The 25,839-nt window shown below is 32.7% G+C and overlaps 1 protein-coding gene across 1 annotated transcript in view; it reads left to right on the forward strand.

Annotated features, from left to right (window-relative positions):
* Positions 1-7,053: 7,053 nt before the first annotated feature.
* LOC143236011 (two pore calcium channel protein 1-like) overlaps positions 7,054-25,839 on the forward strand; it is a 91,874-nt gene continuing 73,088 nt past the window's right edge. Inside the window, 8 exon segments of the mRNA XM_076474203.1 lie at positions 7,054-7,640; positions 11,173-11,345; positions 14,628-14,787; positions 14,790-14,803; positions 17,909-18,022; positions 21,777-21,907; positions 22,202-22,290; positions 23,904-23,938. Coding sequence (XP_076330318.1) covers positions 7,469-7,640; positions 11,173-11,345; positions 14,628-14,787; positions 14,790-14,803; positions 17,909-18,022; positions 21,777-21,907; positions 22,202-22,290; positions 23,904-23,938 — 888 coding nt within the window. The 5' untranslated portion in view covers positions 7,054-7,468.

Consider the following 25,839-nt stretch of genomic DNA (forward strand, 5'->3'; position numbering starts at 1 on the left):
GGAGATCGTGTAGTCATGTGTATCAAAGAACTAATACATGACTTCATGATTAGAAACATACCAGGTCAGGTAGTATGAATTTAGAAAAACTAGACAGAAAAAAAGAATGATGTGGCATCTGCAGTCACTAGCTTCATAAAAGAAAATCAAGCAAGACAATCAAGCCCTTGCAAGTATTTAAAGGTGACATCCCAAACGTAGGTCTACAGGAGCTGAAGAAAGCACAGAAAAAGACACATCACTGTAAAAACTTTGGAATGGTGCCCAAGATAAAATAAAACAAAAGACAAAATTGAAAGAGACTTACAAAATAGAAGACGATAAAGGAGTATTAACTTGAACCTATCAAAGCAATTTTGCCAGTGAAACTACAATGCAAAAGGCAGTAAAAAGTACTTCAACAACAAAAAGATTGATATTTTGTGGTTGGACAACAAACTTACTCAATAGTGGCAAAGATCATTTGAAGTACAGAAAGTTTTCAACAGAATGGACTGTAAAGTGAATGGGAAGACCAAGGTCTACCATGCCAATTTATTGAAGAGGTGACTTGAGTCGGAAGAAGACCTTATGGTTCAGCTGCTGAGATACAAATAGACAAGGCGGATGTGCCTGTCATAGGAACAAAATCTAAAGACAATAATTTTGTTAGAAAACAAAGGCGATTAAGTTTCAACTGAGCAGAGATGAAACATACAAGGACGTCAATATAAGTAAAGAACTTACTGACATGAAGAAGAATGTGGTAGAAGATCTATTGTGTCAGAATTCAGATAGATTAGGAAAGACATACCTCAAGAAACACAAGATTAAGACAAATATGAAAGTTTCTGTAAAAATGAAGCCTTACAAGATATCCTAAAAGACCAACAAGGAAACTATAAATGTTGGCGCGGACTAAATGAGGAATCTTGGTTTCTGAACTGAGAGCAGTCTGTGTATATTGTGTAAAAACTATTGTAAACTTTTTTAAAGAGAAAGTTACTCTTGGATAAATAAGACTGTTTAGTATAAGGATCATTTTTTATTTTGTTACTTAATATTTAGTGGTGATTTACTTTTCACAACAACAGAGATAAAAGTAATTGTTTTATGTGTGTGTGGTTAAATTGTAGTAATATTGTGGACAACAAGTTACTTGATTCTTTGGTATTTTCTCGTTATTTTAACTGAGTGTCGTTGCATCGTGTCGCGTAGCTTATAAAAAATTCCAGACCTCAGTGATCAACTTATAAATATTGTTGACCAAAGAAGCACAATTTAAAAACTAAAGAAGCAAGGTTATTAAGTGCGGTTAAATGGAATTCAGTCAGAAAATTAGTTAGCGAAAGAAAACGTGAAGTTAGCCAGCAGGTGAATGATTAGCCTTAAAAGATGGTATTTTAAAGTGATTTTCATAGCTTAATAGAGATAAAAAGAATAATTTGCCTTGTCAAAGGGTGTTCTAGAGCAATTAAATGCGAATGCGTCTGTGTTGACTTTGATGAAAGGAAAAAAATTATTCAAAGTTCAGGATATCTTATTTTAAAATAAGCCAAGTGTGTGCTGTTCATTTATCATCGAATTTATTGCCAACAAGCAACAGACACCTACTGTAAAATAATCCTTAGCCCAACGCAACCCACACGCACATGTACACTCAAACACATGTACACACACACACATGTACACACACACACACACACACACACACACACACACACACACATATATATATATATATACTAATTTTTAAAAGTAAGTTTCTGACTGTCATAGAAGAAAATACCCTAACAGTTAATATGTTAAAGTGAGATTAATAGTTTTCTGACAAACTATAAGGTAAAAAGAGATGGGAGGAACAAGATCTACCATGTCAATTATTTCAAGAGGTGCTTTTTAGAGGGAAGAAGACCTAGCAACAGTAGCTACTGAGGAATACGTGGACATTACATGTATGGTCGTCATAGTCGCAGAACCAGAAGATGAAGGCCCACTAAATCTAAGACTGGTGGGTAGATACGAGACTTACAAAGACATAATCATCACTGAAAATTGACTGGGATACAAGAGAAAGAACTACAAGATCTACTGTGTCACTATGCTGATATCTTTACAGATAGACCAGGTAAGACCGACTTTGAGTAACACTATATCAAAATTTCAACTAGGATCCAATTAAGGTGAAGCCATACCAGATGCCATTTCCAACGAGAGACTTCATAAAAGAAGTCGAAATGATATCAAATGATTTGAACCTTCGAATTTAGCTTACTGTTCACTGATGGTAATTGTGAAGAGAGATTGCTGAAACTGCTTCCGTATAGATTTTTGGAAGCTGAACCTCGTGACAAAGTTCGACTCTGAACCTATGGGCAACTTAGAGGCTATCATGATGAAACTAGACAGAACCAAGATTGATTTCACTATAGGTTATTGGAAGATTCCATTGGAGATAGAATATAAAACGAAGACACAAGATAGATCTATTTGTTTAAAGTACTGCATAAAACCACTAACACTGAGCATTATATGAACAAGAGTTTGACCCAACAAGCCAGATGAAAGGCAGAGAGTTGTTTGGAGGGGTAAAGGGTAACAGGTCTGATAATCAGACCATGTAAATGTTACATTGGTTTTTCTGTGGTGTATTTTTGTTGTACACAAGGTGGGAGACTGACAGATAGCTAAGAAAAATGAATAGCTAACTCACATACAAGATGCAGCAAGCCAGGTTCTTCCTGGGTTTAGCAGGGTACTATAAAAAATTATCCCAAACCACACTAAAGGTGCTGCACTTCTGACTGACCATACGAAAACCGCCAACAAGGTGAAGTGAGAGAAACAGAGGAAGGTATTCCAGAAACTGAAGAAATATGATAGGAAGCTCGTCAATCCTTAGAATGTTAGACTTCAACAAACCATTCGTCATTCAGGCAGACACATAAGATGTTGGAATTGAAGCAGTACTACTGCAAAAACATGAATACAGACTGTTTTCATTAATGTATTTCATCATAAAGCTGCTTGGTATTGATAAAACTACTCTGTGATTGAATGAGGGTATATGACTATCATATTTAACACCCAGAAATTCTATAATTACCTATACAGGAATGACTCCATTATTCAAAATGACCATGAGCTCCTTGCACATACTCAGAGGCGTAAAACTGACAATGCAAGGATCATAAGGCGGGCATTTTATTTCCAGAATAACCAGCTCTACCTTGAAACCATTACGGGAGCTGCTAGTTTCTTATGGCTGAACATATAAACTTAAAGTAAACAGTAACAGTTTCCACTAATATATCAGATGATAACTTGTGAATACAGCTTCCTTTATTTTTTGATGGGAATGACCAACCTTGATGTGAGTAGCACATACACTCTGAGAGCAATGACATTATTGTTTTGTGCAAATAACACACGTTGTTTCAGCATGAAAAACAGATTTCCATCATGTTTCGGATAGCCACTAAAGTTTCAAATCTCAAGCAAAGTTATCTTCCAAAGTGAATAATTTCATTTCAGTTATTTTGTTTATTAAATAAAAATTGTTGACATTCTCACACATTGTTTCAGTCAAACTGAGAATATAAAGTTTAATTCTGCACAGCTACCCTCTTGTTATTCTGCAAATACTATTGATCTTTAAAGAAATTAGTGTTCTTGAGAATATCACAGATATATTTGTTTCTAATGGCTGCAAAAAAAAAAAAAACCTCAAGAAAAGCCTTGGAACCATTTTAAGAGGAGTGTATGACAATTTTATGTTTGTATTAAACAGTAACAGCTTTTAAATGAAGTGCCGTCACTTTTAGAGATTGTAAGATACGCTACATGGCCAAAAGTATGTAGACACCTGACCATCACACCCATTAATGCTTGTTGAACATCTCATTCCAAAGCCATTAGCACTAATATGGAATTGCCCCCCCTGTTGCTATAACAGCCTTCACTTTTCTGGGAAAGCTTTTCACTAAATTTTGGAAGATATCTGCAGGGATTCGGTCAAATTCAGCCACAACAGCATTAGTGAAGTTGGGCGAGAAGGCCTGACGCGCAGTTGGTGTTCCAATTCATTTCAAAGGTGTTTGATATGTTTGAGGTCAGGGCTCTGTGCAGGACAATCAAGTTCTTCCACAACAACCTCGGCAAACCATGTATTTATGGACTTCGCTTTGTGCACCAGGGCATTGTCATGCTGAAACAAAAAGGGCCTTCCCCAAACTGTTGCCACAAAGTTGAAAGCACACAATTCTCTAGAATTTCATTGTATGCTGTAGCATTAAAATTTCCTTTCACTGGAACTAAAGAGTCTAACCCAACCCATGAAAAACATCCCCAGACCATTTAATCCTTCACAAAACTTTACATTTAGCACTATGAATTCAGGCAGGTAGCGTTCTCCTGACATCTACCAAATCCAGATTTGTTCGTCAGACTGCCAGATAGTGAAGTGTGATTCATCCTCAAGAGAAAGCGTTTCCACTGCTCCAGAGCCCAATGGCGATGTGCTTTACACCACTCCAGCCGACGCTTGGCATTGCGTATGGTGATCTTAGGCTTGTGTGCGGCTGCTCGGCCATAAGAACCCATTTCATGAAGCTTTAGACGAACAGTTCTTGTACTGACGTTGCTTCCAGAGGCAGTTTGGGACTCTGTAGTGAGTGTTGCAACTATGGACAGACAATTTTTACGCGCTTCAGTACTCGGCAGTCCTGTTCTGTGAGCTTTTGTGTATCTATTGCTTTGTGGCTGAGCTCCTAGACGTCTTCTCTTCACAATAACAGCACTTACAGTTGACTGGGGCACTCTAGCAGGTCAGAAATTTAACGAACTAACTTTTTGGAAAGATGGCATCCAATGACAGTGCTACAATGAAGGTCACTGAGCTGTTCAATTTTGAATTTATTTACAGCAAAATTACCATTACAAATTATCATGATAATTAAAAAAAACACGATACATACATGCACTGTACATATATACATTGCGGAATAAGCACACGCTTATTCAATGCCACAGCAGCGACACGGCCGCCACATTCCAGGGTAGTTACACATGACACGAAACCCCTGGATCAATGTAAAGTTGGGAACCGGCTTTTCATGCCAATGCACACCCGACAATTCCCAGTACAAATTCCCAGGCACGTCTGGTATGCTTCAAATTCTATTTTCCGAATCGTCCCGTACGCTGACAATACGTCCCTGACAGTGTCATGGGGCAATTCGTAGGGGGCCGACCGGAGGATCATCTACTTGATGTTCTGTCCGGCCGGCTCCACGGACACACACTGGTCCCCAAAGGAAAAGTCCCTCCTTATCCGGCAGAGTTTGAGCGTGCACCGACGACGTCAGCGTCGTCATCTAACACACTTTGACACTCCACATTGCTATCCCTGAGATGGTATTAACGGCGTCTATTACCGCTGAGGGTAGTAAGGCTGTGGGCACCACGAAACGGATGGACTACGGCCTAACGAAATGAGGCCGGATGGCCATAGCCATACTAACCGACCGGGAAAATAAAGTTTTACTAAAGTAAGTGAAGAAAAATAGAAAAACAACAAAAACACACAAACAGGACAAAAAAAATAAAGTCTAAACTACACACCGAAAAACATGAACTATACAGACACGTTGAAGCACATGATACAATACAGGCACAACCCCGAAAAGAGGTACTGAAAAACACAGCAGCAGAAAATCAACGTCGAAGGCCATTGAGCTCTTCATTATGACCCATTCTACTGCCAGAGTTTGTCTATGGAGATTTCATGGTTGTATCTTTGATTTTATGCACCTCTTAGCAGTGGGTATGGCTGGAATAGCCAAACTTACTAATTAGAAGGGGTGTTCACATGCGTTTGGTTATGTATTTATATCAGGCACAGGGACTGGTTAAACTACATGTAATGCATCGATTGACTGTTTGAGCAATGGATTGTATTTCAGTTATATTGTCTTTCAGTATCGTCCCCCGCTAGTACAGCGGTAAGTCTACGGATTTACAAAGCTAAAATCAGGGGTTCGATTCCCCTCGGTGGGCTCAGCAGACAGCCCGAAATGGCTTTGCTAAAAGAAAATATACACAAACACACTAATTGACGTCAACGGTAAATCTTTCCAATACTGGTATTATATATTTCACAAAAGCTTGTTTCTGTTTGGCCCCCCAGTGGCACAGTGGTATGTCGGCGAACTTATATGCTAAAAACCGGGTTTCAATACCCGTGGTGGGCAGAGTACAGATAGCCTATTGTGTAGCTTTGTGCTTAAATTCTAAACAAACAAAACAAAAATGGGCCAGGCATGGCCTAGCCTAGCGTGTTAAGGCGTACGACTCGTAATCTGAGGGTTGCGGGTTCTCATCCCCGTCCCGCCAAACATGCTCGCCCTTTCAGCCGTGGGGGCGTTATAATGTACGGTCAATCTCACTATTCGTTGGTAAAAGAGTAGCCCAAGAGTTGGCGGTGGGTGGTGATGACTAGCTGCCTTTTCTTTAGTCTTACACTGCTAAATTAGGGACGGCTAGCACCGATTGCCCTCGTGTAGCTTTGTGCGAAATTGAAAAGAACACAAAAAAATTTTCAGTATCCTGTACATGCGTATATGCTTATTCTTTCTTAGCTGCAAATAAACCGTAAATGAAAGTTTTGCTTGATCTATGTTCAATGTTCTTAAGGAGGAGCGATTCAAGCAAGTAAGACCAAATACTACTGCTATCGAATGAGTCAACATCAGTTTTTGAATTCAGAAAAAAAAACAATTTTGACACTTTATAATTATTGATTTTTAATCCCATTTTATAATATGTCGTTTTATTTATTAATACACATCTTTTGATCGAAGCTCTTTGTTTTACTACAAACAAAAGGTTGAGGTATTGAACATATAGTATCACATTTTCTAAAGTAATAAAATGACTTTATTGTAGTGTCTATGTATGTTTGTGCCTCCCAGTGTTTATTTACAACGCTATAATCCGAGTTTCTATACCAGTGGTAGGCAGAGCACGGATAGCCCATTGTGTAGTATTGGGCTTAATTATAAACAACAACATCTATGTTTGTATCTAAGCGTGAAACTGCAATGAACTATCATAGTATCTGAGCTATGTTATAAGTGGTTATAAGTAACCAGTGGCAATGTTTTATTTTTTAAATTAATACATTTTCATTGAAATGTTAGCATGGGCTAAAATAACTGATTTCAGTGTTGTAAGGTTTATTAGCTTTTGTTTTGTGTGTAAGTGGTATTTGATGATTAAAAATTAACCAAGTAGTTGTAGTAAAACAGAGAAAGTGCTCGAAATGTATTTGAAGAACATCTTTTTAAAGAAAATATAGTAACTTCAGGACTTGCTTCAATATTTCTGTTCACAGTGCTAAGGTAAAAAATATCCGAGTGAGCACAGGGACGAGATAAGAACGTTGTACGCTATATTGTACTTATCTTTGGGTTGTTACTTTCGATTAAATATGGCAGAATGTGGAAATGACGATGTGGGTTTGGAAAGAAGTTTAGAACACGATTCTCAGTCTGATGTTTCTGAAAACGAATTTTACGAAGAAGAGAAAGAAAATTTTATGAGACAAGAGTCAGAGTTAGGTATACCTCTACCTCACGCTGAGAATCAAATATTTTCAGATGGTAGGTGTTTTGCTTCATTGTTTTCTTTTTCTGTTTACGCATTGAAACTGAAAGCCGAAGCACAAAACCTTGATTTGGTCTCGCAGTATAAATTAAAATTGCAATGACTTTTGGGCATTTACAAGATAAAATCCATTATTTTTCTTTAATATTTCCAATAAAGTGTAATTTACACTAGTAGAATAATCCCAGAAAATACACACAATTTCTCTGCTACTAGTACTAGAAAAAAATGCAACTGTTTTTGAGTAATTTGCGAATGCTGATTTTAAAATACCTGTTAATAATTACTGATTACCTCTACTGACGATAGTTTCTGAGTTGTGATAAATGTATTCAAAAATATTCTTGTATATCTTGAAAATAACATTTGCTTTAAAAATGTTCAAAAACAATACACAATAATAATAATAGTTTAAAATAGCAATTAGTATAATAAGATTGTACAGTAAGATCCCATGTAATGTCGTACCATGTTAAGCTGATTCATTATAGAGCTCTTTTCTACTTGAGATTATTTTTTCTCATAAGAAATAAATAAATTATGAATATCTACAACTCTGAACACTACTTTTTCATACTAACAGTAGTAATCCACTAAATTTTTATTCAATAAGATAATGCAAAACAAAGAACTTACAATATTAACGTGCAAAAATAGACATTGTTCCACAACTATCACAGTTTGTTTCTAGCATTTCTAACAAAGCAATATAAACTGTAAAAATGTCATCCACCTATACAATATAAATCTTGTGGGGAAAAATATTTTATTAGGAAGCAATCTACAAATCTCTGTATTGAAAACAATGTAATATAATATGTAATTAGATAGACAAAACCTAGCATCTCTATTGGTTATAACTAATATAGTCATAAACATAAGAAAGAGTTACATGTATCAACAAATCCTAACAAAAAGGGTGTGACAGGAAGGATCTTATTTTCTGTTTGATGGCTCTGTAACTAAACAAGATTGAAGGCTAATAAAAACTTGCTTTTTTTTCTGTGACGATGATATTGTAATGAGTAATTTATGTTAAATTTTCCAGTACCTAAATAAAGCACTTATACATCATTCACAGGTAAGAAAGAAAGCCTTCAGTTACATATCTCAATATATGTGATGTTAAAATGACCCTGTTTAGAACTGATTCCTTTAGAGTATTGTTCATAGGAGCCTTTCCCGACTGCTAAATGGGGTATTACTGTATATTGAACTAAAAATACTTTCAGTTTATGTTCAAAAGTTTCATTGGGGTATTATTATTCATTTTAAAATATCTGCTTGACTTGTTGTGCCTTTGTGTATGTTTTCAATTTCATGCTGTAAGAACCAACAGTAATTTTCCATTATTGCAGGATTCCATCATCCTTGATATCACTGTTCCATTGTAGAAATATCTTGATGGCAGTGCTCATCACTCACTCAACCTAAATCATGTGGAAAGAAATTTAAATAAGAGTGTAAGAAGCACATTTTCATTGGCATCCTAAATTTTATTTTCCTATAGTTTTTAAGCATATTGTCAGTCATCACAACATATTTTTCGTCTCTGAGATTTCCTAAGAAATTTTTGACAGTCGGTTTCAATAATTTTCAAGGAGCAAGTTATTTCCATTTGAGTACTGTTTTAAAATCATAATCCATCAATGTTTCTTAAATATGTGGCCAAACAGAGATACCCCCTTTCATTTTTGCTTCACTGATTTTTGGAAAGTTGTCAGAAAGATATCTGAAACTGTTAACATCATTAATCAATCATTTTATAAAATTCTTTATGAGTTTCAGTTTGATGTGAAGTGGAACCTGAAATACATTTTTAGGATTCACTGAAGGTTAATCCTCAGTCTTCTGTTTCCCTAGTATGTAATTATTTCTCCCTCATCATTCCTTCCTTTTGAAATGCTTTTTATCTTCTTAGCTGTCTTAGCCACACAAAAGCAACAATGTTAGGTATACCCACTGTGCAGGTGTAGTAGGAATACTATAACTTTCATGGTTATCATATTTAATGGCCTCAAGTACAATCTGCTTCCTTTGATGAGTTTTGTTCTTGTTCACAGCATGAGCAGCAAGGCTTGAATCCTGTAAAATTATCAAGTGGATCTCAGTTTTACAGTCCCTGTATGGCAGGTGATCTGAAAATTGCTAGAGGCTTCCAGAATCTTAAGGGTTTGAGATTCACTCTGAGTTAATTTCCTTATCAGAATCTTCAAAAACTAGACCATTATTCTGGCAGTATATGTATATTTTATTATTCATGTTCACATTTTAATAGTAAGTGTAGTTTTTGTGTTTAGTTAAACAGGAATAATACATATAAGCTGAGCTGTTAGTGGAAACCATTAGAAGCACTGACAGTGTCAAGCATATATTAGAGGTTACCTGCAGTTAGGTTTTCTGTTTTATTCTGTTAAACCTTTAACTGTGTCTTTACCATGTATCATGACCATAGACTGCAGTTTTCTACCAGTACTACATACTCAAAAGTTTACTTTGAATATTATTGTTTTGTTAGACATTACAAAATGCCTAAATACAAATGTATTTGTAAGTGAAGACAAATTCAAAGAGCCTAAAAATATTTACAAGTTAACCTATCATCATTTATACATGAAATTATTTCTTAAATGTAAGGTGACCAGATTTAATATATGAAAAATTGGGACAAATTTGTTTTAGTGAGAGTACTTTTCTCTCCACCTATCAGAAAATTTTGTTTGAAAAAAAAAAAAAAAGAACTACTTGGAAATGTTTGAACTCATTATTTAAACAAATTTTTGTTTTTTCTTTTTACTATTATTATTTTAATGTCTCATCACTTGTTTAGGAATTGGTCTGTCTTGGCTGCAATCATTATGAAATGAAATTACATGAAAAACAGCATCTATGTCTGATGTACCAAAACATGCAAAATATAATGTCAGACAAGAATGAGGTATATCAAAATCTTCTGTGTGGTGGATCCATTATTGCTCTTAAGTTGTGACAGGTTTGTAAGACATTAAAAAGAACACTTGTGGGTAAACAGTGTGTGAGTGTTGTCTTGATGATTGTATCTTCATGGAAACCAGAACAAGGTGCATATATACTTTATATAGTACTCTGAACATTTCAGTATGAGCTCGGCTGTGATGAGGTTAAGTCATGCTGCATGGACGTCAGAATAGTGCATTTGAGTTGCTCAGCAATAGAACTGATTGTCTAGGACAACTGGAAACTACTTATTTTGAACACTTTAAACAATATAGTAGCTTTGATTATTCAGTGTGAAAATTCATTTTGAAGTACAAGACCAATCCTAATTTATTGGGATCCGTGTGCATCAAGGCTACATTATGCACTTTATACACTTTGTGCATTATTTCAATTATTAGCTGTTTAATTGATGATGTACCATTATGGTACACAGAGCTTCAAGCAGTTGAACATTTTAAGATTACTTCATAAATGCATTAAAATAAATTTCTTTCAGATTTAATAGTATTTGTGCTAGATATTCCAAATTGCTTTATTTTTTCTTTTCAGGTTCACATGTATCTGTGTTAGATTTTCCAATTCAAATAAGCACATGTTTTGATGATGGTGATGATGGATCATTAAAATACAGAGAGCTTCAAACACCTTTAGAAGAATGTAACCATGAGGATCTTTTAAAGACCTGGGAAATGAACTATAATGAGGCAGCTATTTATCTTGAGGTGAAAACGACATGTTGCAAAAAAGTTAATATTTTGGTACAAAGAACTGAAGAGTATTTTATTTGTATGAGATTAACCCTATGTGCACGGGTTGGGATCAAAGTATGCATGTTTCAACATTTAAAAGTTACATTCGCAATTTAATTTAATTACTTTATTTTCAATATATCCAGTATACTTGGAATAAACATTTAGTTAATAAATAAATAAGTTTTAATTTCAAAATTAAATACTTAATTACGTTCTCAGTCTTCACTGTTCTGTATCAAGTGACATTTGTTTGCTTAGAATTGTTTATTTTAAATATTGTTACTATCCATACATGGTGTTCTGAGTTTAATCTAAATTTCTCATTTATAGTATAGATGTTGCAAAGAGCTATTCCAATTTTATAGCATCCAGTCTTTTTGCGTTATGGAGGTATAAAACAGAAAGTCAAACCCATGTGCCATGCTCTCCTGTCACATCCTTATTTTAAAAAATTGTAATAATTCTCTCTGACATTTGTTATTTGGTTATTTTTGGCCAATAAAAAAAAGATAGTTTATTGATTTGTGTATAAAGTTAACTTATTCTCAAAATAGAAAGGGAATTAATATAACCTACTTATAACTTAGTTAAAAAAGCTGGTTAAATTATAATAGTTTCAGATCATTGTATTTTTTTGCATGTTAATATTTTATGTTCTTGGTTGCATATTTGAAAAATAAAAATAATACTATATATTACTAGTACTGTTAGAATTGTTAAGTTTAGTCAGTATCTGAGAGAGAAAATGCAAAGAGTCTTGACATAATTACCAATTTTCATGTTTTTATTTGTATTTTGTATTGTTATAAAGGCAATTAAATATTTGAAACTTATTAGCTAAGGAATCACAAATACAAACTAAACTAAAAGGTAATTCAAGTATGTATGCAAGCTTCTTGTACATTACATAACACAAATCTTTGATTGTAAATTTAGAATTATTTATCCTAAATAGCTTCAAGTTCATTACAGTTTACATCTGTTTTCATTTAATTTTATTGTTTCATTGATCTTTGAACCATGTCTTAACTACTAAACCTGTGTAATAAAGTTTTTAATTACTCAGCAAGCACATAGCTCAAGTTAAGACATGGTTCAAAGATCAATGAAACAATAAAATTAAATGAAAACAGATGTAAACTGTAATGAACTTGAAGCTATTTAGGATAAATAATTCTAAATTTCAGTTATAATATGCATTCATTCTGGAAAGAAAAAAGTAACTTAGATTCATTTCAAATGTTTTTATGGTAGTTGTGAGGTTAGTCAGAGACTATGTGATGTTATGTGAGAGAAATATCAGATAAAATATAGTCTTACTGAAAAAACTCTTTTGATGTTGAATTAGGAGATTTTGAGGTTTTATAGATTATGTAAATAAAATTTGAAAACTATTTACAGTGTAAGTCAGACTAACTAATGGTTATTCAGAAATGAATAGTAATCATCCAGCTGACATAGCCATAATGACTGCTTAGCATTGCTGGTTACCTTTATCAACATGATGCACCAGAAAGAAGTATCCAAAGAAATGTTCCAAAATAGGATGTGATGAAGGAAAGAAGAGATCTTAGTAAAACTTTTAAAAGATTTGAAGAAGCTTGCCCAGTTATGATATCAGAACTCTTCTTGTGAAATGATGGATTTGTTGACATGTGATCATGCATTATGTGACTCACTTTACTCCCTCTCAGGGTGATAGTTTCAACCCTGTATTTGTAGGGATCCTTCAATTTCCTGAGATTTTTTTCAGTTTTTTTAACACTCCTACGAAAAGATGTTTCTAATCCTGATTTCTCCAAGCCCATTCCCCTGGCTGTGGTTTTGCTAGATAGTAGATAGGGACAGTGGGAATCTCGTTAATCCATTCATTAATGGATTTAAATGGCAATTTCATTTAAATACAAAATTATTAGCCTAATATTAATAACCTTTCAAGTTGCTCTGGGGCCTATTAGGCCCCACTTTTCATAGGAGTGTTAAAGGTAGATTTACAAATATTCATATTACATATTCTACTCTTCACAGATGAGGAATTTTCTGAGTTGCATTTCAACATATTCAGCCCATTTATGTCTTGCTGTCCATTTCATTTATCCAGTGGGGGCATTTTATGGGCTGGTATTCAGACTTCTGTCAATGCTTTTCTGTCAATGTTTTGTGGTCCCTTGTTGCATGGTCTGTACTGAAAAAAAATCTTTCCAAACCTTTATGCTTCAAATAATTATAACAGAACTTCTTATTTTAACCAATGTTTTACAGTTGCAGCTTCATCAAGGTTAGTCCATACAGCAGTACATTCTTCCATTTTATTTATATATGTTTTACTATAAACATAGTTATTTTTCCAGTTGACTCATATGTTTTGTAAGTACTAATTCTGATAAAGCTATAAAAGTAAAATGCTGGTTAAAATAAAAAATTCTTTTATAATTATCTGAAGTATAAAGATAATTTATTTCTACCATTTTTATAAAAATGTTTAAATCTTTCCATATGTACTATCAGGTGTCATACCTCAGGGGATTTCTTCAGATTATTTCTGAAGGAGGATTGCATTGGTAGTCTTTGCACCAGTCCCTCTTTCATCTCGTTGTGAGATTATACCTCAACTGTGTGTAAAGATGAGTATTTATTTCAGAAGTTAACATTTCTATTAACTGAATATTTATTTCTGATAGATACACATTCTTACCCATCCTTCCCACTTCTGGTAGACATTTATTACTTATCTTGTTGAAGGATGAAGATTCACAAGAGTAAGTTCATAGGGGAAGTTAGTGTGCATGAAGGTATGTTGTCTTTGTGTTGTTTTCGCTGCATGACGACATCATCATGTAATGGTGCTTGTGAAATTAGGTGGGAGTTTTTACAAGGCTATTGGCTAATAACTTTCTTTGGCATGATGTGGAAGAGGTGAGGAAAATAGCTAAACTTATGTGAGGGTGAATATCTGTTGAAAATACATTTTCAGGTGAGTAGAATATTAATAATACTGTTGTAATTATACAGAATGAAGTGTGCTAGATTTCCTAAGTCTAGTAATTTTTTGATACATATTGAATCTGTATAGAGTTTTAAATTCCAGCTTAGAGCTGCTCATTGCTGTTGTTATAAGTGATGGTGAAAGTCTGGTGTCTTTTGTTGTGGAATGTGTATTTTTATCATAAGAACTATGATTTGAACTTTGTTGTGCTTATTTCATTTAGTAACACTAATTTATTTGTTTGTTTGTTCTTTTGGTGAATAAAGGAAGGAGAAAATAATGACAAGTTTGACTACCATCCTCAAAGTAATGATTCTCTGCCTGCATACTTCTTAGTACACAATCCATGGTTTTATCGTTTGGACTTATTAGCTGCAGTGATGCTGTTAGGACTTGCATTAGTGGAGGAGCCAGCTGTTCCTGGCTTTACATTGACCTTTGGGTAACATCTGTAGTTTATGATGAAATATTATTAATGCATAGTGATATGCAACTGAAATACATGTTAAGTGTAAGTTAAGCATATAATTAAAATGGTTTCAAATGATAATGATGATTTGATGAGTTGGATCTGTGATGACAGTTTTTATTTTATTTGTATATGGCTTTGGATTACAAATAAGTTGACCTTCTGCCATTTATATCAGTCACATATTACAAAAGAATAAACATTCATACATTCTTGCTAACTAACCTTGTAAATATCACTACCCATTATTAACTGTGACAAAAAAATGTAAAATTCTAAAGTAAAAATAGATAACTGTAAAGTTACAGAAACAAACAACCTAAGTTTTTGTAACATTACAATCATTATTTATTGATTAATTTGGAATAACATTTTCTATTTATTCTATCGATAAGAACCAGGAAGTAGTTTGTATTTTTTTCACAAGACCATATAATTAATAGTTTTTTGCAGTAACAGCAACCTCAGGATAAAATTTAAAAACTAATAATGAAGATTGTGTTCAGTTTTTATTTTTAAGTCATAACAGAGTTTGAGTACATGTTCTCCTCTTTCTTTACATGTAGCACTACTTTGTAGGAGCATAAAGACAAATTATTTAGCCTTTGAATTATTTATTTTTTAACACTGTTATTCTTCATAATTCTGTGGCTGTAGTTTATCCTTTCATTGCAACATGCATACAGGTCTTTAGCACCTGATATTAGCCTGAGGTCATAGCAAAAGAAAAAATAAATAAAGGAGCTCTGACTGCTCATGAAGAAACTTTTTCTGTACCCAGAATAATTATAGGCAGTTTTCCAGATGTTTGTTTAAATGATTTTGTTTCACTGGCCATTCAGTATCAGACAATTCATAATAAACATTTTTAATCTCATGTTTATAAGACTGAAAAAATAAGAAAAGGCTAATTCATTTCATAGTTGTCAACATTAAGTAGGGAAAGCTAAAAATTGTGCATGGATACAGTGGTGCCTTAAAGATGCTTGATTTATGGATCAACAGTTGGAGCAATGTAATACAATTTGAACAAATATTATGCTATTTTTGTATGTCAGAAATGAACACAACTATATGACTGCTAAAATATCTATGTTAATAAGCTGAACTTGAGTGAACATAGAAGTAATGGTTATAATTTGTAAATTGATGTGGAAATGAGGAGTGTTACACTTCCAATTTTAATTCCACATTCACCATGGATATATGGATCAAGCCCATTGCACTTTAATACAGTACATTATGAATTGGAAGTAAATAAAATACATTACAAGTATGATACTGTCTCTATAAAAGCAAATTTGGTGATTTCTGAAAAATTTCACTTTTAAACTTTCTGTAATCAATAGTTGTTTCCATGGTTTACTTCTTCAGTAATGGAATCAAAAAAATGATAGTAAAGAATGTTCGAACTTTAAGAACAGTAATCAGTTTTTAATAAATTCTTCAATGATGGTTGGTATTCTGTCAAATCTGTGATAAGTTATTTCTAATATCCTTTAAAATAAGACTAATGAAAATAATACTTATCATACTTCACTGCCATAATATTTGTTGTATAGTGAATAAATAGATATTAAGAGAGGGAGCCTAATGAATTTTTCCATTGTTCTGTGCTAGTGACATACCTAACTGCTGTTATTTAAATAAACAAAGTTTTTGAATGATACATATTTTTATAATTATAATTCTCAGATATATTTTTATCTTTGAAGTTAGGATAAGAAAGGTTTTGGTATACATCTTACTTACTTGCACATGCAACAAAAATGGCATGCACGTGGGAAAGACTGTATACATTATGATGGCTTATTTGATTTATAAAATGTGTAATCCAGAGAGGTACAATGAAAGTTACTAGGTACAAAATCCCATGTTTCTTTTTTAAGCTTTGAAAATATTACATAAAAATTATCAAACAAGAAATCATTAAGGTTAGAAATAATATCACTAGTATTTATGTGGCATTTTATTTTTAAGTCTACCAGTATAAAATTGCTTACATATTGCTTTTCATATAATATGGTAGTTTTCTGAGAAATGTTTACACTAGTTAAATAAATACAGATAAAAATGCATTTGTATCTCAATGTTTTGAGAAACAATGATTTTCCTGTTCAGTGAGGTGTAAAACTGAACAAGAATTTGTAATATTAAAAAATGGTGAACAATACATTGGAATGTTGATGATTTTAAACCTGTGTCAAAAAGCACATGTGTCATGATATCTTAATAGATAAATTCAAAATGTAATTAAGCAAGTTTATTATTAATATATTTCAATAAACTTGGCATCAAATTATAGAAGGTTTAAGATATTAAACAAATGAAGTAAGAAAATTGTAAGAGGAAATGAATTTCAATATGAAAATTAAATTCATTAAATTCACAGAACAAATCTTCAGTTGAAAATCACTATTTTTTTTGCATACACATGCTTCTAATGTTTATTAAAAGCTTGCCAAAATTATTTGAAGGTACAGTTAGTAAATTCAGAATTATAGTAAACATTGTTATGTATAGCTTTCAGGAAATGAGGGCTGGTTTAATACATCAATGCCATACATGTATGGTTAATATCAGCTAGCATTTGACTTTCTTCAGGAATTGTCTTTTGGCTAATGATTTCTAAAGAGAGTCAATAGGTAGTTCCTATGAAAATCATTAATTCTTCAACATGGTGTATAGACGTTTTTAATAGGATTTGGAATTAAGATGCGAGACAGATACATGTATGACATAGACATTCTACAAGTAGGATATTTTTCTGAAGAAATTGTTAAAGTGAACACAAACTGATATTAATATTTTACTATTTTCATTATGTTTTTTAATCAGTATAAATTCAGGATTTTGAATGGGCAAAGCTTATTTTTTTTGTTTATATTTACTCTTATTTATGTTGCTATTGTTTTGTCAAGAATGGACAGAAATGTCATCAAAGTGGTAAACTGCATTATGTGATATGTCCAAAAAAAGAAACAAGCAATATAATATGTGTAACTGAGAAGTGAAATTGGAAACTAGCAGGTAACTTAAATAGTCAATAAATGTATACATACAGATTTTATGACATAGATTCATGCTTCTGTGGAGCTAGTTAGCCTCTTTATTATTGGCACTGAACTGGTAATGAAACTTCGTTGGATGGGAATGAAGCCATTCTTCCAACACAAGAGATCTATAATGAAGGTAATTGCAGGTTTCATTCAAAACTGATTTGCTATATTGTAGTGGTTTACTTATCAGTTCCAATGAAACTTTTTTATACCTCCCCTACAGGTAATTACTTACATTGGTAGTGTTTATTTTAAACATTTTTGGCAAGTATTTCAAATATTTGTAGTTTACTTATGTGTCTAAAGAATAAAAATAAAGTGTTGATAATTGTTTTTCATAATTTTTTTATACTTGGAGAAAGTCCACGGAAATATCTTTGTTTATAAGATGTCTCTTAAGGACAGTGTTATGTAATAACCAAGAGTTTTATTTTGTTTTCCAGAGTTAGTCATTAGACTTAGAAATATACCGAAACTTCACGTACAAAGAATTAAAAGAAAATATTTACCCATAGATAGTATAGTAAAATCACCCAGCAGCTTAGCTGTAATGTTATGATGCTAAATATCAAGTTTCAAACTAGCAGCCAGAGCACAGATAGTCCATTGTGTAACTTTGCAATTAATAACAAGAAATCATTACAGTAAAATCACCTATAGTGGATTACTAAATAAAATCAACTTTGAAGAAAGAAAAATTAATGATAATGTAAAATGAAATAATTTGATATAAAGTAAACAGACCCAATATATTTAAGATGGTACTTTCCAATAAGATATCTAACTACCATTCACAAAATAAGATATTTTGACTACCAACCATTAATTTTCCATCTCCCACTTCTGCTTATTCCCATGCAAATGATATGCAGAATTTCACCACTAAAGGGAGCATTACACTACTCCTATCATAACTAGTACCGTCTTCACATATGCACTTGTTAATCACTTCTCAGTTGGCAGTAGAATTGTACAGACATGCTAACTTTTACTCAAAGATTTGTCAGTTTTTCCATTGTACTACTGACTTAATTTTCCTTTACTATTTATTTAATTTTTCATATATATGTAAAAACAGCTGGTTTGGGTTAAGAATTTTTTTTTTTTATGTAGAGGAGCGAACAACATTTCAACCTTCTTTGGTCATTGTCAGGTTTACAAGTGGGTTTTCTCGTCATAACTGATTATTAATTTTTCCTGTTTTGAAGTTGTGAAAACTTACTTTTTTCCTTTTAACTTTTACTTTTTTTTAGATCTTTTTCACTACTGTATTGTGGATCCCATTCTGTAACAAGTGGTGCCTAACTGGGTGTACTTTTTGTTTGATTGACACTTTCCATCCTGCAACATATTTATTGTCAGTTACATTGTAGCCTTTCTTATGACAAACCTGAGATGCAATTCCAGATGCTGTGAGGTGTTGGTTGTGTGTCTCCATTTTATTATTATCTAGGACTAAATAATTATGTTTCAGGTTTGGGTTATGCACATCAGATGAGGTATTCTGTAGGAATGCTAATAGTTCTCTGCAGTGTCTTTTGCTTCATTAATATGTTCATCCCAAGGTATATACTCTTTGACTAACATGAGTAAAGCAGACACAGATTGATGCCCATCTCTGCTGCTCTATGGCAATGAGTCTCTTCCTACTTCAGACCTAATGTACAATTCCAGATGCCACCTGCTTTTAGTTGATTGACTCCATTGATATGGTAGCTCTACTTTTAATATAGGATATCAAGATCTCCCCATTACAGTGTCTCTGGTGATGCTGTCCTCCTTCTAGTTGAATATGGGAGTACTTATCACTTATTAGCTTTTTCAGTGGTGGTCCATAGAGGATGTCCTCTGTAGTGATAAATCATATCACTCAGTTGAGAGTATGGCAGTGGCACTCTGCAGGTATTGCTGGCATATAGTATTTCCTACTGCAAATTTGATATACACTTTCAGATGCCATCATGCTGTTTCTAGTGATTCTGTCCTTTGAATTATTCAATGCGTTTTTCCCCTTTCTTCTGTTCAAATGTGGGAGTACTTGTCACTTACCATTTCCTAAGTGCAATGGTGGTGATCCATGGAGTCATGTCCTCTGGATTGGTGAATCATAAGTTTAGAGTAGGACAGTGTCTTTCTGTAGATGTCTATATTTTTAGCCCGATTGTTTATTCCTACCATGTCATTTCTCCTTTCTTTCATTCTCTGGATGTACATTTCTAGTGGGTCCAGTATTGGTTGAGATACTACAGCTACATAAATAAGCCTGACATGTGTACTGACTAGTATCCATCCTTCTACTGTGGATTGGATGACAAATGCTCTTACTGTCACTAGATTTTGTATTGAAGATGCACTCCAGATTTGTTGTCTATTTTCCTACCATAGGCTGGATGTCAGTTCCTAGCACATTTGGTGTTGGTTGAAGCTGGATGCAGCACATTTCTCACTTGTGTACAGCTAGATATCCTCCTCCTCCCATGGATTGGGATTACTATACCCATTACCATCAGGTTTTAGACCATAGATGTCATCCCACCAGGACTTTCCACCTTTCTACAATCGTCTGTAGGCTGATTCTCATCAGATCTGGGGTTAATTGTGTTGGAAATGCATGTGAGTGATGATGGATTTTGGTATAGAAGCTCGTTTTCCCTACCAATTCCCATTTAAAAGTGAAGAGGCAGGTGATTTTCTACCTACCATGGATCTGATGTATCATTCCAGATACTACCTGGTGTTTTGTGAGGTTGAATTATCAATATGATCCATTGCACTTAGCCACTTGAAACCCATAAGTCTCATTCATATTCCTGGGACTCTTTTATATTTTCCAACTTTTATGTTTGGGACACTGTCATAAAAGAGTGAAGAGTATACCTAGATCAGATGTGGTGCAGCCTCCTGCTGAGGCATAGTATTTTTTCTTTTGACTTCATGCCTCTTGGTCTGTCTTTGGGCACTTCCTAAAGGAAGATTTTTTATTGGCCCTTCACTAGTTCAGTATGGTAATCTAGCTATTATGTGTGAAGAGGTAAGATATCATATTGGAAGTTGGTGTTTCTCTATGCTGAAAATGTGCTTTCAATAGATATGTCTCTTTTCTCACATTTCTCATGATATATGGTGTAGGTCTTTTGAGCAATCTCAAAGTGATTCATGAATGCAGATGTGAAGAGGGTGATACTTATAATAGGAGTGGTGTCATGCTTCTATTAATGGAGAGCTGCTGCATAATCACTTATATGTGGTTATGCAGAAGCAGGAGGTTGAAGGCTAATGGCATGCATTTAAAATTTGTGCCAACAGAAACCAGCACTAGTTAAGGAAAGCTATTTTTTGAGAAGAGATAAGTAGCTATAAGAAAAAAAATTCAGTGGGGGAAAATGTTACTTTGTGTACTGTACTTTGCAGGTTTTATAAAGTTTTCTTGTTGCTGTTGATTTCTTAGCACAAAACTGCATAGTTGGCTGTGTGCACTCTGTTGGGGAATTAAACTTCATATTTTGGCATTCTGTGTCCATAAATTTATTGCTGACAAATTGGGGAACTTTTTTCAAATTGCTGCAGAATGATTATTCAAAGAAACATCAATATCCTCATAAAGAACTCCTCAAAAAATTATTAAATTGCATAAATTATTTATTTTGCATTTTTTTAGATCAATACAATTTTTAAACCATTTATTAGACACAGTCTTTCAGTTACCAGTCAGTCATCTTCTTGAGCAGACAAATCTGTTGCTTAACATTTACATGTAGTTTTTGGGTTTTTTTAAGCAATTTTAAGCTTTGTAAGGATATCAAAATATAGATAATGATTTAAAGAAATTGATTACAGATATTTTGTATTAAATGAATTAACATATTTGTTCATACATACTCTTCCAGCTTGCAACCATTTTGACAATGTTCATTGAAAGTATGATAGTAATTATTCGACAGACTAGTCATTTTCGTATTAGTCGAGGATTTCGTCCTGTGTACTTAATTGACAATTATTACTGTGGAGGAATTCGAAGGTAAGTAGTAACAACCAGTTTTTTTGTATACCATACATTTCTTAATTGCTTTAGGAAAATATCCAATGTTATTGAAACAAAACTGTGGTTTCTAACAATTTATATCACTAGTTCTTTGTTTAATGCTACAATGTTTTTACTTGTTCATTATTTGCTCAGTTTATATTATCAGTACTACATTTAAAGGCAAAGTCATTTGTTGGCTGCTATAGCAGCAACTTACATATTACAATAATACACATCTTGTCACTATTTATATTCTGGAGTTAATGTTCCTTGTAAAAAACTTTTCAGGGTTACAAGACAAATTTTACAGTCACTTCCTCCAATCTTAGAAATGTTGGGGCTGCTGCTTTTCTTTATGTTAATTTTCTCTGTTTTAGGTAAGTCTTTAATCTTGTTAAAGACTCATTTAGTGCACAAATTTGACTCTTTGTCTACCTTGTGTAATGAATCTCTTTGTTATTTTTGCATATGTATTTTTAATTTATTATTTCTATAATGTACTTTTTAACATTTATTTTGAAAATAATGCACCTGAAAGCTTTCAAAGCAATGAGTGCTTTTTTAAATAAAAGAGGATTAATAGCTGACACCTTGAATATACTAAATTTTTAACACCTTTGCTGATATTGAGTTAACCTAATAATAGAAGATGTTGAAAATTTTATGTCATTGTTTTTATAATTTTGAGAGTGTGAAAATGGTAGGTTATTTATTAATGGAAGTTAAATATCTAATAACCTTTGTTTTTTTCTTATATATTTTTAACATACTTTTCCTATGGCATTAGTTTTAGCTAGTATCTTCATGACATTCTAGCTATGTGCTAGTAGAGGTTAAATATCCTATTAAAAGTTAATATGTTCCAATACTGAAAATGTGTTTCTACTAGATACCTTACACTTCCAACCCTTCCTTCCCACTACTCTTGAGACATATTTTTTTTGCCTAACCTTAAAGTGATAATTGAAGGGTGTTTCACCCTGTTAGTGGAGGGTTATCACAATGTTCATTTCGTGCATCAACACAACAGTATCACAGGGGAATAATAGTTTACATGACAATCTCAAGGCTATTGGTGAGAAAATAAAGTTAGCATACAGAAGACAGTACCAATATAGGAAAGCTGTATACGAGAAGAAGTTAGGTATTATGTCAGAATCTCCTCATAATTTAGCTAGATCTTGTTGGCAGACTTTGAATAATTTTACAATGCTTATAAACCTTACCATTTTAAGAAATTTAATTGGGCTTTATCTAGACCAAATCACATGACTTAAAACATAACCCTGGTTAACATTTCAAGAAGGCATAAAATATTAAATGTAGAAGGGCTTTTCTCTTACAAAAGTTTATAACGGAGACAGAAATATGTCTTCAGTCTTTAATAAACATGGGGATACTAACAAAATATTAGTGTCTTTTGGATAGTTCATGAACTGTTTATACTTTCCAAGCCAAAGAATGTCTTTCATATAATCTACATGCTTACATATCAAATTGAAAAAATTAAGTAAAAATAAGGTGAAAAAGTTTGCATATAGAGAACAGCACTGAATTCACAAAACTAAAGGTGAAGGAGGTGAGTATCTGTTAAAACATTACAGGTTAGTGTGATTGGAATTCAAATAGAGTATTTATTCTTTGTGTTTGTTTCTTCTTTTGTTATTTGGTTTATGCTGAATACAGATGTGATGTGAGGCTTTTATCAGCATGAGTGAAAAAAGTTTGATAAATCTTCAGTTGTCTTAAAATAAAAAGGTGCTAAGAAAAACTTCTCTATTATTATATTATGAAAGAGTGATTGGCTATTATTGTAGGATTTTAATTTTCAAGCTACCTTGTGGCATAAAATTCTGTTAAAATGGTTCTTAAAAGCTCTTTGCATTTAAGGTTTGATCTTTACAGATTAAATTTTTTTTTTGCAAAATTTGTGATTTCTCTCATTCTAGATAGAGAATAGATTAAGAAATATTTTTTATTTTATTTATAGGGTTTTACTTGTTTTCTTCCAATCCAAAAGATCCAGTAAGTGTTGATCTTTGGTCATTATTGTCTCTTTTGTATTTCTAGAGGAAATTACAACACATTTGAAACATGTAAAAATAATTTCAGTTGGTTATTTTAGATTTTGATTGATGTTAGTTTGTAAAATTGAACATACTGTTATAAATTTACTGTTGAGGTTTTCTGAACAAAAGTAAGCATTTTGAATACATAAATACTGTCCCCTATGGGCTCACTTGAATCAGCTGAGTTCATCACCACAAAGTGGCATTTATTTTTCCATACTGTAACTTTTAAAATGTGTTTGATAGACAACATATAAAATTCTTAATGAAGTATTTATAGAAAAATGTTTTTTAATAAATCTGCCACACAAGTTTTAAATCACTTGGAAAACAAGTAATTCATAACACCCCTATCAAAGTATAATACACATGGGCTATTTGTGAGTTGCTCACAAGTGAAATTCATGAATAATTTTTATCGTTATTATTCATTTTCCTTTTTTACTTAATATAACCTCATCTAACCTTTAGTAAAAAGTATCTGATTTTTTTACATTTTCAATGCTTTTAGAATACTATGTAAAGAATACACATAAGAATTACGGTACTTATCTGGGTCTTCTTTTATTTACTTGATGTCAACTGCCAATGAAACTTAACTCTACTTTAACTTTCTTATACTGAAGATAATACTGCACTCAATTTTTTATTTAATTTAATCATGTACACAAAATAGTAACACTTAGAGAGACAAACAGTGTTCTCTAACTACCACAGTATTTCTGGCTTTCTAACTATGTGACAAGAGCTGTTAAAAATTCAACTAAGCTTTTCATTATGTTTTCCATGGGAATAAAGTTTGAAGTAGAAACAAAATGGACAATCCTTTATGAAGAAAATAATGAAATATGATACATCATTTGATAGATTAAAACTTAGTTTTCTATGAGTTATAAATAATATAGTATTAAATATTAGCAACTTGTGAAAGAGAGGATGTAACAGTAGCAATCTGATTTTTTAGTTTTAATGTAATAAAATAAAGTTGAAAGCTATAAAAATATGCTTTGCCTAAGTAATAACAATATTATAAAAAGTAGTTTACATTAAATTTCATACTTAGTGGAGGGGTGATAAAGAAGTAAGAGAAGAGCAGATACCTAGAGAGTAAATATCATAATTCTCATACTAAGGGAAATTTGAAATTTTCTTTAATATTGCTTCATAAAATTAAATTATATTAATAGCTATATTTTTTATGTAGCTACTTGTATACTTTTATTTTGAATGCAACTTAGTAAAACCTTGTGATATGCACAGAAAATGATACCTGTATGAAAAAGAATTAAGAGTAACAATAATAAGAAACAAAAAAATTAGAAATTAGCGAAGATAATCTGGTATGAAGAGCTTATGTAAATATACTTAATGATTTCAGTCATTAAGTGAGAACACTAAAGCCTGAAGTAATTGAATTGTATTAAATTAGTGTTTGCAAATATTTCCAAAATATATTGACCTTCATTTTCCCTTCAGACATTGGTAAATCTTATGAACAGTATACCAATCTTTTAAACCCTTATATTTTTTGCATTATTCTAGCACTATATACTGGTCTCATGACCACACTGCACCAATCCCATTGTGCTGTGTAGCCCAATCCTCACTTTCTTGCTTGGCACTACAGTGTTTCAACATGTGTTTTTGGTTGTTCATTAAGTAAGTTATGCTATGTTATTGTGTTTCTTCTTACTAGTTTTCACTTTTAGTTGGAAGTACATGTTTGTTTAGTAGTTCCTTTACCCTTTTTTTTTTCAAAACTCTATGTGGACTTATAAATTCGATGAAAATGTTCTTGCCAATAAGGATGAAACTCATATTACAAGTCCCCAGAAGGGCAAGTTGCCAATGTCTGTC

Source organism: Tachypleus tridentatus, chromosome 13 (genome assembly GCF_004210375.1).
Source record: "Tachypleus tridentatus isolate NWPU-2018 chromosome 13, ASM421037v1, whole genome shotgun sequence".
NCBI lineage: Eukaryota > Metazoa > Arthropoda > Merostomata > Xiphosura > Limulidae > Tachypleus > Tachypleus tridentatus.